This window comes from Hipposideros armiger, unplaced genomic scaffold, assembly GCF_001890085.2.
Source record: "Hipposideros armiger isolate ML-2016 unplaced genomic scaffold, ASM189008v1 scaffold_986, whole genome shotgun sequence".
Taxonomy (NCBI): domain Eukaryota; kingdom Metazoa; phylum Chordata; class Mammalia; order Chiroptera; family Hipposideridae; genus Hipposideros; species Hipposideros armiger.
The window spans coordinates 571,168-583,231 of NW_017732336.1; the positions used below are offsets into that span (position 1 = coordinate 571,168).

A 12,064-nucleotide genomic window follows, 5' to 3' on the forward strand; every position below is an offset into this window, starting at 1 on the left:
TTGGACGAGTCCCGACCTCCGGAAAGGAGCGGACAGCAGCTGCGTAGATTCCGGAAAGCCTGTGTTTAAGAATTTAGGGAGTATACGGGAATCACGCTTACACGAACCTCTTCCACCAGGTGGCGATGTCGGACACCTAGGGGTTTGTATTACTTCTCCATGGAGGACCTGCAGGTAAAGGGTGCCTCTTCTTACAGGGAACACTGGGCAGTTCCAGAAAATTGGTGTCACCTAGGAGCCATGCCTTCTGTGAGCTGTAGTCCATTGTGACAAGATATGGCCACATTCGCAAAAAGCTACGGACTACACCTCCAGAAAGCCAGGCGGCAGTGCTGGGGGCCTGTGCGGATCTATCCTCTTCAGCGCCAGATTTCAAAGATGCCACCTTCACAAATACACGTTCCTCGGACGAAATAAAAATAAATGTTCTAATGTGCTTTTTATATTCGACAAAGACACATACTTAAATGTTATATTCATGTACGGCTGTTTTTGTTTATTGAGTGGGTAATGAAGTGTGTCGTGGCTGACCCAGGCCCGTCCTTTTCTGTCTTCTGGAATTAAACCAAAAAAGACTGGTCAGTCTTTTTTTAGCCCCCTCCTCCTGTTTTATGTCTCTCTCTCTACCAAAATAGTACGATGTCCGCAAGGCGATTCATGCCACGCGAAAGAGCAGCGAATATTTACATGCAGGACGTTAAATGCTGGCGCTGGGATTCGAACTCTCACCAAGAATGAACCAACGGTCTCAGGCCTCTGTGCAAGGATCCCGAACGTAGCCCTCAGGGTGTTGTAGTTCGGCACCTCCAGCGCAGGCGCTCCCGCGGCAAGGTGGGCGGTGGTGGACGCGGCCTTCATCCTGAAGTTCCAAGAACTACCGTGATGGTTTTCAGGTGGAAAGGCGAGGCAATACCCAGCAGGGGTCTGCGAGGCCAAGCTCGGATCCTGATCCAGCAACCTCGGCACCGGGCAGAAGCGAGGCGAGCACCGAAACGACTGAAAGCGCGCGCCACCTTCTCAGAGTTGTACTTGGACACGCCCAGGTTGAGAGTGGCCGCGGACGTTGTGCGGCCCTTTAACGGTGAGTGGAGGCAGGGCGCGGAGACCCAACCGGTTGGCTGACCGATCCTTGCAGCTGCGGATCGACAGATTCGGACGGTGCGGAAGCCCGCCCCGGAATAACCGCTGGTGAGCGCTTGGCCCTTTGGGAGATGTAGTTCGGCGCCTATCGGCGCAGGCGCAGTGAGGGACACTCGCGATCGCGGCCTTTGTCTTGTCGTCCAGCGGGTAAGTAACATCGGGAGTGTCCTGGGCGAGTGTTGCTGGGTGGGTATCCGGTTATTCCTTGGGTCCAGGCCGCCTTTTGTACCCAGCCGCGCGTGTCTGTGTCGACTTTCTTTTGCTGCTTTTGTCCCGGGGCGGGTCGCTTCTGGGCAGTGAGGGCGGGCCGAGTGGGCGGGGTTCGGTTCAGGAGATTCGAGTCCGAGGGGTTTGGGGAAGCAGAGCAGTCCTGGTTTTGGCGGAAGGGGTCGGAATCTTCCGGCTCCGGGACGCAGTCTGAGAACCAGCTGGCCCAGACCCATAAGAGCTTGGAGCCAGCCTGACCGGCATCCCTCCCTTGCTTAGTGGGACGCCCAGGATTCCGTGGTGGTGACGACTACGGAGTCATCTGGAGCCTCATCTTCCTGAGGGGCCTTCGGTCCTTAAAGGCTGAAGGTGAGGGAGACCAGAAGCACAAAACAAAAATCCCAGTGGCCTGAGACCCATTAAAGACTCATTATATTAAGCTTTTATTGAGCACTGGTTGCATGCCGGGCACCATCCAGGCCCCTTTCCCAATTCAGCAAACACGTATTTAGATATCCTGAGTGCCGGGCCCCATCCTTCCTATACCTAAGAAGAGCCTCTGCATAGCCACATTCAACATGGTCTTTGCCCATTGGAGCCCACTGGAATGGGGGAGGTCGGGTAGATGATAAAAATCTAATTAACACATCACTGAACGACATAACTACTCTCATCCTGGAAACTGCAGTGAAGACAACAGCGCCCAACAGGATGGGGCAGAATCGGAGGTGCATAGTCAGTTTCATCAGGGAAGGTACAAAGACGAGGGAAACGCATCCTGCCTTGGGCCTGGGTTTTGTTTTGGGCAATCAGCCAGGGTCAAGCTTGTAAACCACCAGGAACAGGTAGTATGTATGTCTTAGCCATTAGCTTCAGTGAGCACCTATTTAGTGCCTTTCCTCTCAGCAACAGTCGCCATCACGTGTGTACAGCTGCTCCTCTCTGTTTTCAGCCCATTTCACACTTTAATTCTGGTAATCTCCATGTTGGGTCACCACCCTCATTTCATGGGAGAGGGCAACTGAGGCACACCAAGCAGTGCCCAGGGACTCCAGAACTGTCTGGCTTTCTGTCAGAGTAACAGAGTTGTCATCACCCTGGAAATCATTGCGCCTTGCCCACCCTAGCCCCCCGCTTTCCTATCTATGGAATGCGGTAGGAAAATCTGAGGTCATTCTTCAATAGTGGCTGAAATAGCACTGAGCACCCAGCAGGTGCTCAGGAAATGCGAAGCTGAGTACTGTTGGGTTTGGCCTGGGTGCTGGGCTCCAGGCTCTGGCAGCCGAGGCTCTCCACCTGCAGGTAGGGGTTCTGACACTTGGTCTCTGGTCACCACAGACACCTGCTCAGCCCTTCACATCCCCTTCCCTCCAGAACTCTGTGCAGAGGATCTGGCTGTTCGTGCAAGAGGCCAGAGGAGGAGGGAATGACTGCTGGGCTCCTAGATGCCAGGGCCCCGGTGTGTACACATCTATCCTTACATTCAGGGCTCCCAGATGTGATAAACTCCATTCTACTAACTTGGCCTTGTCCTTGTTCACCAGATGCTCCCACCAGCAGCTAGTGCTAGAATTGGGCTGGCTGAGGACACGACACTCGTGATATTTCAGGAGGAAGTGACTTTTGAGGACGTGGTTGTAGACTTCACCCAGGAGGAGTGGAGGCAGATAGAGCCTGCCCAGAGGACCCTGTACCGTGATGTGATGCTGGAGACCTTTGGGCTCCTTGTGTGTGGCCTCACCATGGATTCTAAATACTTTTGAGTTAAAGTGGGGGTAGGTCTAGGCTTTCAAAGCAAATACCTTGGATGTATCTTTGGCTTCAGAGACCAGGCTGTTTTGGTTGTGGGAATGTCAATTAGGATGTTTGGCTTGCACGTAGCAGGTCCCACCTGAAAATGCCCAAAGCAGGACACCACGGGGTAGGAGGGACATACTGGGTCCCGTGACTGGAAAACCCCAGGTTAGACCTGAGTTTTCCTGTGGAACGGTCAGGAGACCCCTCTGTCTTCACTTTGCACCTCTTTCTGCTACCAGTCCCAGATGGGCCTCCTATGAAGATGACAAGATAGCTACAAGGGTCCAAGAACAGCAGAAACGACAGGGTCTGTGTTCTGGGCGCCAATCAAAGGTGCCTGGGGTGTCTCCTTTCGACCACCAGGCGACCTCCACATGGCTCATTGTTGCCAGTGAGCAGGGGAAGAAGCAGAGCTCTGACTGGAAGGGTGCTGAACACATGCTCACTCCCTGGGTCTCCCCTGAGCAGGACACTGGCTCCCGAAGCCAACCGTCATCTCCCTGCTGGAGCAGGAGTCAGAGCCGTGGGCGGTGGACGTGGGAGTTTCCCAAGGTGTGTGCCCAGGTGAGATGAGAGGTGCAAGGCTGGGAGGAGCCCACTCACCCCCCAGGTCTCTCTCTCCATGTCTACCCTCAGATTCTTTGGAATAAGCTATACTCGCTCTTTTAGTGAGCATTCACCAAGCACTATTCCGCTGTGAATGAGACCTGGCTTTTGTCTTTGCTGAATTTACATTCTTGTTGAGGGAGAAGGGCACATAATAATAGCTAACGTAATAATGATAACAGTGAATGAGATGATTACTGATTATAAGAAAATGCAAGCTGATGAGGTAGAGACTAGAATTGAGGGGATAGCTTGAACAGAGAGATGAGGGCTCACCACTCCAAGGTGACATGGGAGCTGAAGCCTGAACCATGAAAACAGTGCTGCCTTGAAACAATCTGGGAGAACAAAATTCCAGGCAGAGGAAACAGCAAGTGCAAGGGCACTGAGACGGTGCAGGGGCTCTTGCTGTGTAACAAACACTGCAGCCTCAGTACTTTAAACCAGAGAATCACTTACGCCTCTTAAATGTGTGGGTGGTAAATCTAGGCTGGGCTCTTCCATGTAACTACACGTTGGCTGGGTGGTTCTGCTCTTCATACCCTGTCCAGCTCCTTCAATAGGCAGGCATCTCTGTAAAGTGGTGGCATCCTGGCCCTCTGACTGGCAGTTTCCCACTGGCATCAGGCCCTGACCGTGGTTAAGCAGTGGCCCATCGCCAGGGCCCAGGAAAGATTTCCAGTGTGTGGGAGGGGTCACAACAGGGTCTCTCTAGCCTCAAATAATAACTAGCTTTCACCCAGCATGTTAGCCTCCTATAGCTGCTATAACAAATTACCACAAATGTAGTGACTTAAAGCAACACATAGTATCTTACAGTTCTACAGGTCAAAAGTCCAAATGGGTCTCACGGGACTACGTTCTAGGTGTCAGCAGGACAGCGTTCCTTCTGGAGTGTCTGGCAGAATCCATTTTCTTTCATTGTCCAGCTTGTAGATACTGTAACATTTGCTGAATTCATGGCCTTGTCAGTCTTCAACGTTAGCACGGCTGTTCAAGTCTTCTCACACTGTGTTACTCTGACTCTGACCCTCTGGTCTCTCTCTTTCATGTTTAAGAACCCTGTGGTTACATGGGGTCACCTGGATAAGCCAGAGTAATCTCAGGTGATCAGCTAATGTCAAAAGATTAGCAACCTTAATTCCTCCTTGACATAAACGGTAACATCATACTGAAGTTCTGGGGCTTAGGACATAGACATCTTTGGGAAACACTATTCTGCCCTCCGCACCCAGCTTGACTCCCTTTTTTTTTCTTTTTTCTTTTTTAGCTGAGCCATCCTGCTACCTGTTGGCAGCTCAGTGGCAGCTCAGCTCTGGCCGGGAATCGAACTTGACTCCCTTTTTTTTAACCCTTAACATTTCACTAAGGTGTAACATAAATGTGAAAGGTGCCCACAAGACTCCATTCCACTCCTGAGGGTGGGGGGGAGGGGCAGCATGCAGAGTCTCTGCCTGTGAGGAGAGGGATGGGTCACAGAGCAGAAAGTCCATCCTGCCAGGAAGCGGGGAGGAACTCAATGTGTTCATTCAGCATTTCTGTTGACCCCTGTTGTGGGTGGGTAGGTGTACAGTGGTAACTAAGATGGAAAGAAGTCCCTACCCATGGAGTCTCCCTGTTAAGGGAACAGAATAAACCACATCAGAGTGCTCTAAACCACCACAGTCATTTATCCATCCTCATAGTGAAGAACACTACATCAGTTCCCAGTTGATGGGTTTCTTTACATCTGAGGTGAGGTGGTACAACAGCAAGAGGTCGCCAGGAAGAGGCTGGGTCTGAGGAATGGGAGGGCTGAGTGCTCCTTCCCACATGGCAGCTTCTCCGTCGCCACTCGGCATAGTGGAGGCTGCGTTAGCTGGGGCCTGGTCGTTGCTCTGCTCCTTCCAAGCCTGGGCATCTGTTCACATTTCCCTGAAGGCCCACTCTCCGGGGCCTTCTTAGCATCTTCTCCCACCCACATTCTCCATACCCCCTTTGTCAACTCCATTTGTACCCTTATACCAACTCCTCTCCCCTGTTGGCATTTGCCTGCCTCTCCCTCCCATCATTTGCAGAAAACATATTGTTACACAGTGAAGGCCACTCATGCTTTGAACTTTTGGAAACTATCAGATTTATTCTTTCATCCCCACAAACTTTTTCTCTGGAATGGGGATTAAGAGACATTACCAGTTTTTGTTTCTTTCAGACTTGGAAACTAGATCCAACCCAAACTGTCAGCTCCAAAGCAGAACATCTGTGAAGAACAATCCAACGATGTGGGGTGGTCTGTCGTGTTCTAAGGGTGAAGATACTGCAGGCCCCTGGGAACGGAGTCATGAGAGCCTTGATGGCCGTGTTCTACAGACCTTCACAACTGTGAGGACATCGGTTCAGGAGCAGCTGACAGGGAATGGGTTTGGGGAAAACTCAGCGTCTGAGCCCAGATCTCCCAGCTGTACCCGTGACTCCTGAAAGACGAGGCTCCCACATGTGGGGAACACACGGAAAGAGGGATAATCCAGACTCAAATGTGCAACAGAAAACCTATGTAAAACAGAAACCATACAGATGTCAGGAATGCAGGAAGGCTTTTAGTCACAGCTCTGCACTCATTGAACACCTCCGAACACACACAGGAGAGAGACCTTATGAATGTTACGAATGCGGAAAAGGCTTCCGAAACAGCTCTGCACTTAACAAACATCACAGAATCCATACTGGCGAGAAACCCTATAAGTGCACACAGTGTGGGAGGACCTTCAACCAAATTGCCCCACTGATCCAGCACCAGAGAACTCACACAGGTGAGAAGCCCTACGAGTGCAGTGAATGTGGGAAATCCTTTAGTTTTAGGTCCTCCTTCAGCCAACATGAGCGGACTCACACAGGTGAAAAGCCCTATGAGTGCAGGGAATGTGGGAAAGCCTTCCGGCAAAGTATCCACCTGACCCAGCACCTGCGAATCCACACCGGGGAGAAGCCCTATGAGTGCGGAGACTGTGGCAAGACCTTCAGCCACAGCTCATCATTGACAAAGCACCAGCGAATCCACACTGGGGAGAAGCCTTATGAGTGTCATGAGTGTGGAAAAGCCTTCACCCAGATCACACCACTAATTCAGCATCAGAGGACACACACAGGAGAGAAGCCCTATGAATGCAATGAATGTGGGAAAGCCTTCAGCCAGAGCACTCTGCTGACCGAGCATCGTAGGATTCACACTGGCGAGAAGCCCTACGGGTGCAACGAGTGTGGAAAAACCTTCAGCCACAGCTCATCACTCAGCCAGCACGAACGGACACATACTGGGGAAAAGCCCTATGAATGCAGTCACTGCGGGAAGGCCTTCCGGCAAAGCACACACCTCACTCAACATCAGAGGGTCCACACAGGGGAGAAACCCTACGAGTGCAGCGACTGTGGTAGGGCCTTCAGCTATAGCTCATCCTTAACCAAACACCAGCGGATCCACACCGGGGAAAAGCCCTATGAGTGTAACGAATGTGGGAGAGCCTTCAGCCAGCTGGCTTCACTCATTCAGCATCAGAGGACCCACACAGGAGAGAAGCCCTATGAGTGTAACAAGTGTGGCCGAGCTTTCAGCCAGAGCTCCCTTCTCATAGAACACCAGAGAATCCACACCAAAGAAAAGCCCTACGCGTGCAACGAGTGTGGTAAATTCTTCAGTCACAGCTCATCACTCAGCCAGCACGAGAGGACACACACTGGAGAAAAGCCCTATGAATGTCAGGATTGTGGGAAATGCTTCAAGCAGAGCACTCACCTGACTCAGCACCGGAGGACCCACACGGGAGAGAAGCCATACAAGTGCAGGGACTGTGGGAAGGCCTTCACACACAGCTCCTCTTTGACCAAGCACCAAAGAACTCATACTGTGTAGATTCACTCCACACAAGCTGGGATGTGGGAAGACTTAAGCCATAGTTCATCTCTTACTACACTTGACCCAGTCATACTCAAACAAGAACACAGACATATTTATACACAAGCCTTCACACACAGTACATTGCTCAGATCATCCAAACAACAGGAAAATGTGGAGATGAGCCACGTGAGGACCTTCAACCTTGAGTGCTCACTAACACTATAGAAACCAAAAAAGAAATGGAAAATATAGTGGGTTTTGCTATGGCTTCTGTCCAAGGATTCACCAGATCTCAAGCCAGATATTTTCAAAATGGTGAGGGACCCAGCAAATGCCTTTCATATATAAGAACCAAATGCAATCTAGATTTATCAATATTGCACATTACATTCTTGGGGTAGGGGGAGTGTTTATGAATGGTGCAGATTGACTCTGATAGTCCCTAAAAACACTATGGCAGAGTGTTTCAGACATGAGAGTGGCATCTGTATAGAAGGACCATGCATACTCAACTGTCTCAGTACGAAGTTTTTTGATCTGTGTGTGAATTGTCTGATCAAGGTAGAAGGCAACCAGTCTCACAGATTTGAACTCCATATGACAAGTTGTCAGTGTACTCTAAACAGATTTTTAAATACATTATCTCCATTATTTTGCAATAAACTAGTCCTTCTGTGCATAAAGTTGAGAAGATTTGTATAGGAAGAATTGAAATGTAACCTCCATGGAGCCTTGCAGATTCTCAGATGGCTTTTGCTGTTCTGTTCTTGCTATAAATTCATTGACAGGACTCACAGGCATTAAGATATGCAGATGATGCCATTTCACAAAAAGAGAATATTTTTCAGGTTAAGCCACTATCTCTTGAGCAGTAGCACTCACACTTTGGAACCTTATGTTTTGAAAAATCTTCCAGTTGATTTTCTCTTGAACCATGTTTTTCATTGATTTTTTTTCATACTGATGTTTAATAAGCTTTTGTTTTTATATGTTGGGTTGTCGGAAAAGTCATGACATTTTTTCTGTTTTTTTGTTGCAAAAATGCATCATGACTTTTCCAACAACCCAATAATTTAACTGAACCCTGAATCCACTAATCCAGGAAGACTGACAATTACAATTGTTAAATGGTGACTTGCCACCCTTGACTATTGCCACACAGCAATAGTAACTAATACATTCTGGGAGAGAATCTTTTTTAATACAAATACAGTTGGGTCACTCTTGCCTCATACCCTTCAGTGGTTCCTACCTACCACTCTTTAGATGAAGTAAAAACCCTGACTGCCAGTTGAGATCTTGCAAGATGGGGCTTTTGCCTACATTTAGGTCTCATTCTACCCCAGATCTCTGTGTCTCACAGTAGGATCCATGATTTTTGTCAGAATCACCACGATATTGGTTACAAATGCAGACTCCTGGGCACTGCCCATCAATGAATGAGTCCAAATCTTTGGGATGGAGGTGATAAGGATGACTGTCCTCTACAGTATGAGGGTCCTGGTCTCTACACATAATGTGTTAACCTTTTCAGGGCCTGTAGAAAGGCCCTTTCTGCTGCTTTAAGGGACCACTCCCTCCACCTGTCAACTGCTTGATGCCCATGTTTCCTCCCATCCTTCACCCATGGACCCTTCCTTAGGGAACTCTTTCCAGACACTAGTACACACAACAATCATCTGCTTCTTGGTTTCAGGTCTTTCACTATTGGTGGGCTGAAGGTGAAGGGCACCCTCTCAACCCCCCTGTGGGATTAGGGCCCCACCCTTATGCTCTCATTTAACCTTAATTACCTCCATAAAGGCCCTAGCTCCACATAGAGTCACATTTGGAGTTAGGGCTTCAACATATGGATTTGGGGAGGAGGGGATGCAACTCAATCTATTACTGAGGGTACCATGGATATTTTCCCATTGACATGTACTCCCATCTTGGCAGGCTTCCACATATCCCATGAACTCCACCATTCTTAATGTCACCTCACCTGGAGCTCCTTGCCCTCCAGATATCTTACATCCTTTCGAGTCCTGGCTCAGTGCTCCATGATCTGTACACTTTGCAGACCTCACAACTCAATTGGTGAGACCTTGTGCCCCTAATTTGCTGCATTTCTCTGTGTTCCATGTACCTTCAATTTGGGTGAGGGTTGAGACCCTCAATGCAGACCCCCTGCCACTAATGCCTGAGCCAACCCAGCTTCCCCTGAGACTATGGAGTGGGAACCTCTGGCTATATTTTAGTCTGTTCAACAAACCACTTGTAACTTACCATGCCTTGGGCAGGGTGGCAGTGGTTAGGGAACAGCCAAGAAATCCTGAAATCTTTTCAGTTGGTTTCTTTTTTGTAGTAGTTTGAGGAAAGCAATTCTTAAACTATTTCCCACGTATTTTAGGGTTCACCAAATTAATATGTTGATTTTGGAGGTGCAAGGGTTTTCACTATTTAACCAGACTACATTTCCTAGAAGGCATGGCAGAGTAGGCATGATCTGTGTGGGTGAGCATGATGGGTCCTGTGCTGTGGATGGGTTTTCTGGACCTGTCCAGGCTCTCCAGCCAGGCTAGGCGGCACTGAGACAGTTTTTCTCATTGTAATTCCCAGAGACAGTTCAGGTGTCTTGCCCTTAAAAGAGTGTGGTCGACAGCTCGACAAAGTCCAGGAAACTTGAGGATAAGAATTCTGGGATTTACAAGGAATCATCATTACATTAATCTTGTCTATAAGGTAGGTCACTTGGACACCTAGAACCTTGTACTCCTTCTCCCACAAGGTTCCACTGGTATGGGTGCCCCATTTTATGGAGAGACACAGTTATTGGCTCCAGAAATTTGGAGTCACCTGAGAGCAAGGACTCTGGGAGTGGGTGTCCAGGCTCCGTTGCCTAGCCTAGGTCACACTCAGCCAGCTTTAATTCACTGTATTTCCCAGACACTACCATTGAGTGAGTGTCCCCACCTCCAGAATGGCTATGTTGGCAGTTCCGCAGGTTCCCTGGATTTCAGAATTATGGGTATTAGAATCATGGTTACCTAATCGCTACCAGGTGGTGGACTCAGATACCTGTAACCTCATGCTACTTCCAGAAAGCTCCGCAGTAGGGGTACCCCTCCCTACAGTGGGAGGGAGGGACACTTTGGGCAACACCTGGGAGTAAAGAGTTCCAGGGGTAGTTCAGGCTCCCCTAGATTACACTGAGACAGCTTTTTCTCACTATAATTCCCAGAGACTCTCATTGGGGGGCATACTAACCTCTGGAAGGGCGTGGGCAACAGCTGCGCAGAATCTAGGAAGCGTGTGTTTGAGAATTCTGGGAGTATAGGGGAATCATGCTTACACGAACCTCTTCCACCAGGTGGCGATGTCGGACACCTAGAGGTTCCTACCACTTCCTTAAGGATCTGCTTCTTCATACATGGAACACTGGGCCGTACCAGAGAGTTGGCATCACCTAGGAGCCCTTCCTTCTGGAAGTTATACTCCACTGTAACAGAATATGACCACATTCACAAAGAGCTACAGGCTACACCTCCCAGGAAGCCAGGCAGCAATCTGTGGGCCTCTGCAGGCCTATCCTCTTCAGTGCCAGATTTCAAAGATGCCACATTCACAAATACACCTCCCTCAATAAAATAAAAATAAATGTCACATAAGGATCCAAGATGGCAGAGTAGATAAATGCTGTGCATACCTCATCCTGTGAACACATAGAAATTACAACTAAATTATAGAACAATCAACCTGGAGAGCCATCTGAAGTCTAGCTAAAGAGAAGTTTAATAACTAATAATGTAAAGAAGAAGCCATATCGAGACTGGTGAAAGGGGCAGAGACACGAAATGGGCCAGCCCCAAACCTCTGTGTGGTGGGTGAAAATTGGGAGGGATATCCCAGCCACAGAGGTTCCCCACAGAGAAGTAAGGGACCCCAGCTCTACACTAGCCTTCCCAGCCTGGAGTACTGATGCCATGAAGAGGAGCCCCCACAACATCTGGTTGTGAAAAACAGTGGGGATTCTGACTATCCCTGGTGATACAGAAGGCAGCAGTATACCAAGACATCCTCTTAGAGGGCCTGCACAGACTCACCTGCAGGCACTCACCCTGGGCTCCTGTGGAGGGACAGTGACCGGAGCGGTGGGCATTGAGACATACGGGGGCAAAACTGAGGTGTATGGCTTCAGGTGAGGGCTAGAAGATAGCTGCCATATTCCCTATGTGAGGTCTTCTGCAAGAGGACCAGCATGCGGGTGCCAATTATCCTGTTGTAAGTTTTCTCCCATGCCTATGGCCAAATCTGAATCTCAGTTGGTGTGGTTCCAATTCACTCCACTCACTCCACCCAGGTGACTCACTGAGATTCCACCATACCCATCTCCATACCACAGGAGGCTTTAGCAGCAGCTGAACCTTATGGGAGCCAACAGGTGGCAGCAAGGATGGAAAT

General features: G+C 49.4%; 1 protein-coding gene and 1 long non-coding RNA gene across 2 annotated transcripts in view; one reads left to right on the plus strand and one right to left on the minus strand.

Moving 5' to 3' along the window:
- Positions 1 to 463: 463 nt before the first annotated feature.
- Positions 464 to 1,287, minus strand: LOC109375703 (uncharacterized). The gene is made up of 2 exons (XR_002122625.1): positions 730 to 1,287; positions 464 to 554 (listed from the first exon to the last, which is right to left on the minus strand). It is a non-coding gene; the product is annotated as an uncharacterized LOC109375703 (long non-coding RNA).
- Positions 1,288 to 5,850: 4,563 nt separating this feature from the next.
- Positions 5,851 to 12,064, plus strand: part of ZNF135 (zinc finger protein 135) — a 25,878-nt gene continuing 19,664 nt past the window's right edge. Inside the window, 2 exon segments of the mRNA XM_019631186.1 lie at positions 5,851 to 6,168; positions 6,170 to 7,634. Of these exon segments, the coding sequence (XP_019486731.1) occupies positions 5,902 to 6,168; positions 6,170 to 7,634 (1,732 nt within the window). The 5' untranslated portion in view covers positions 5,851 to 5,901.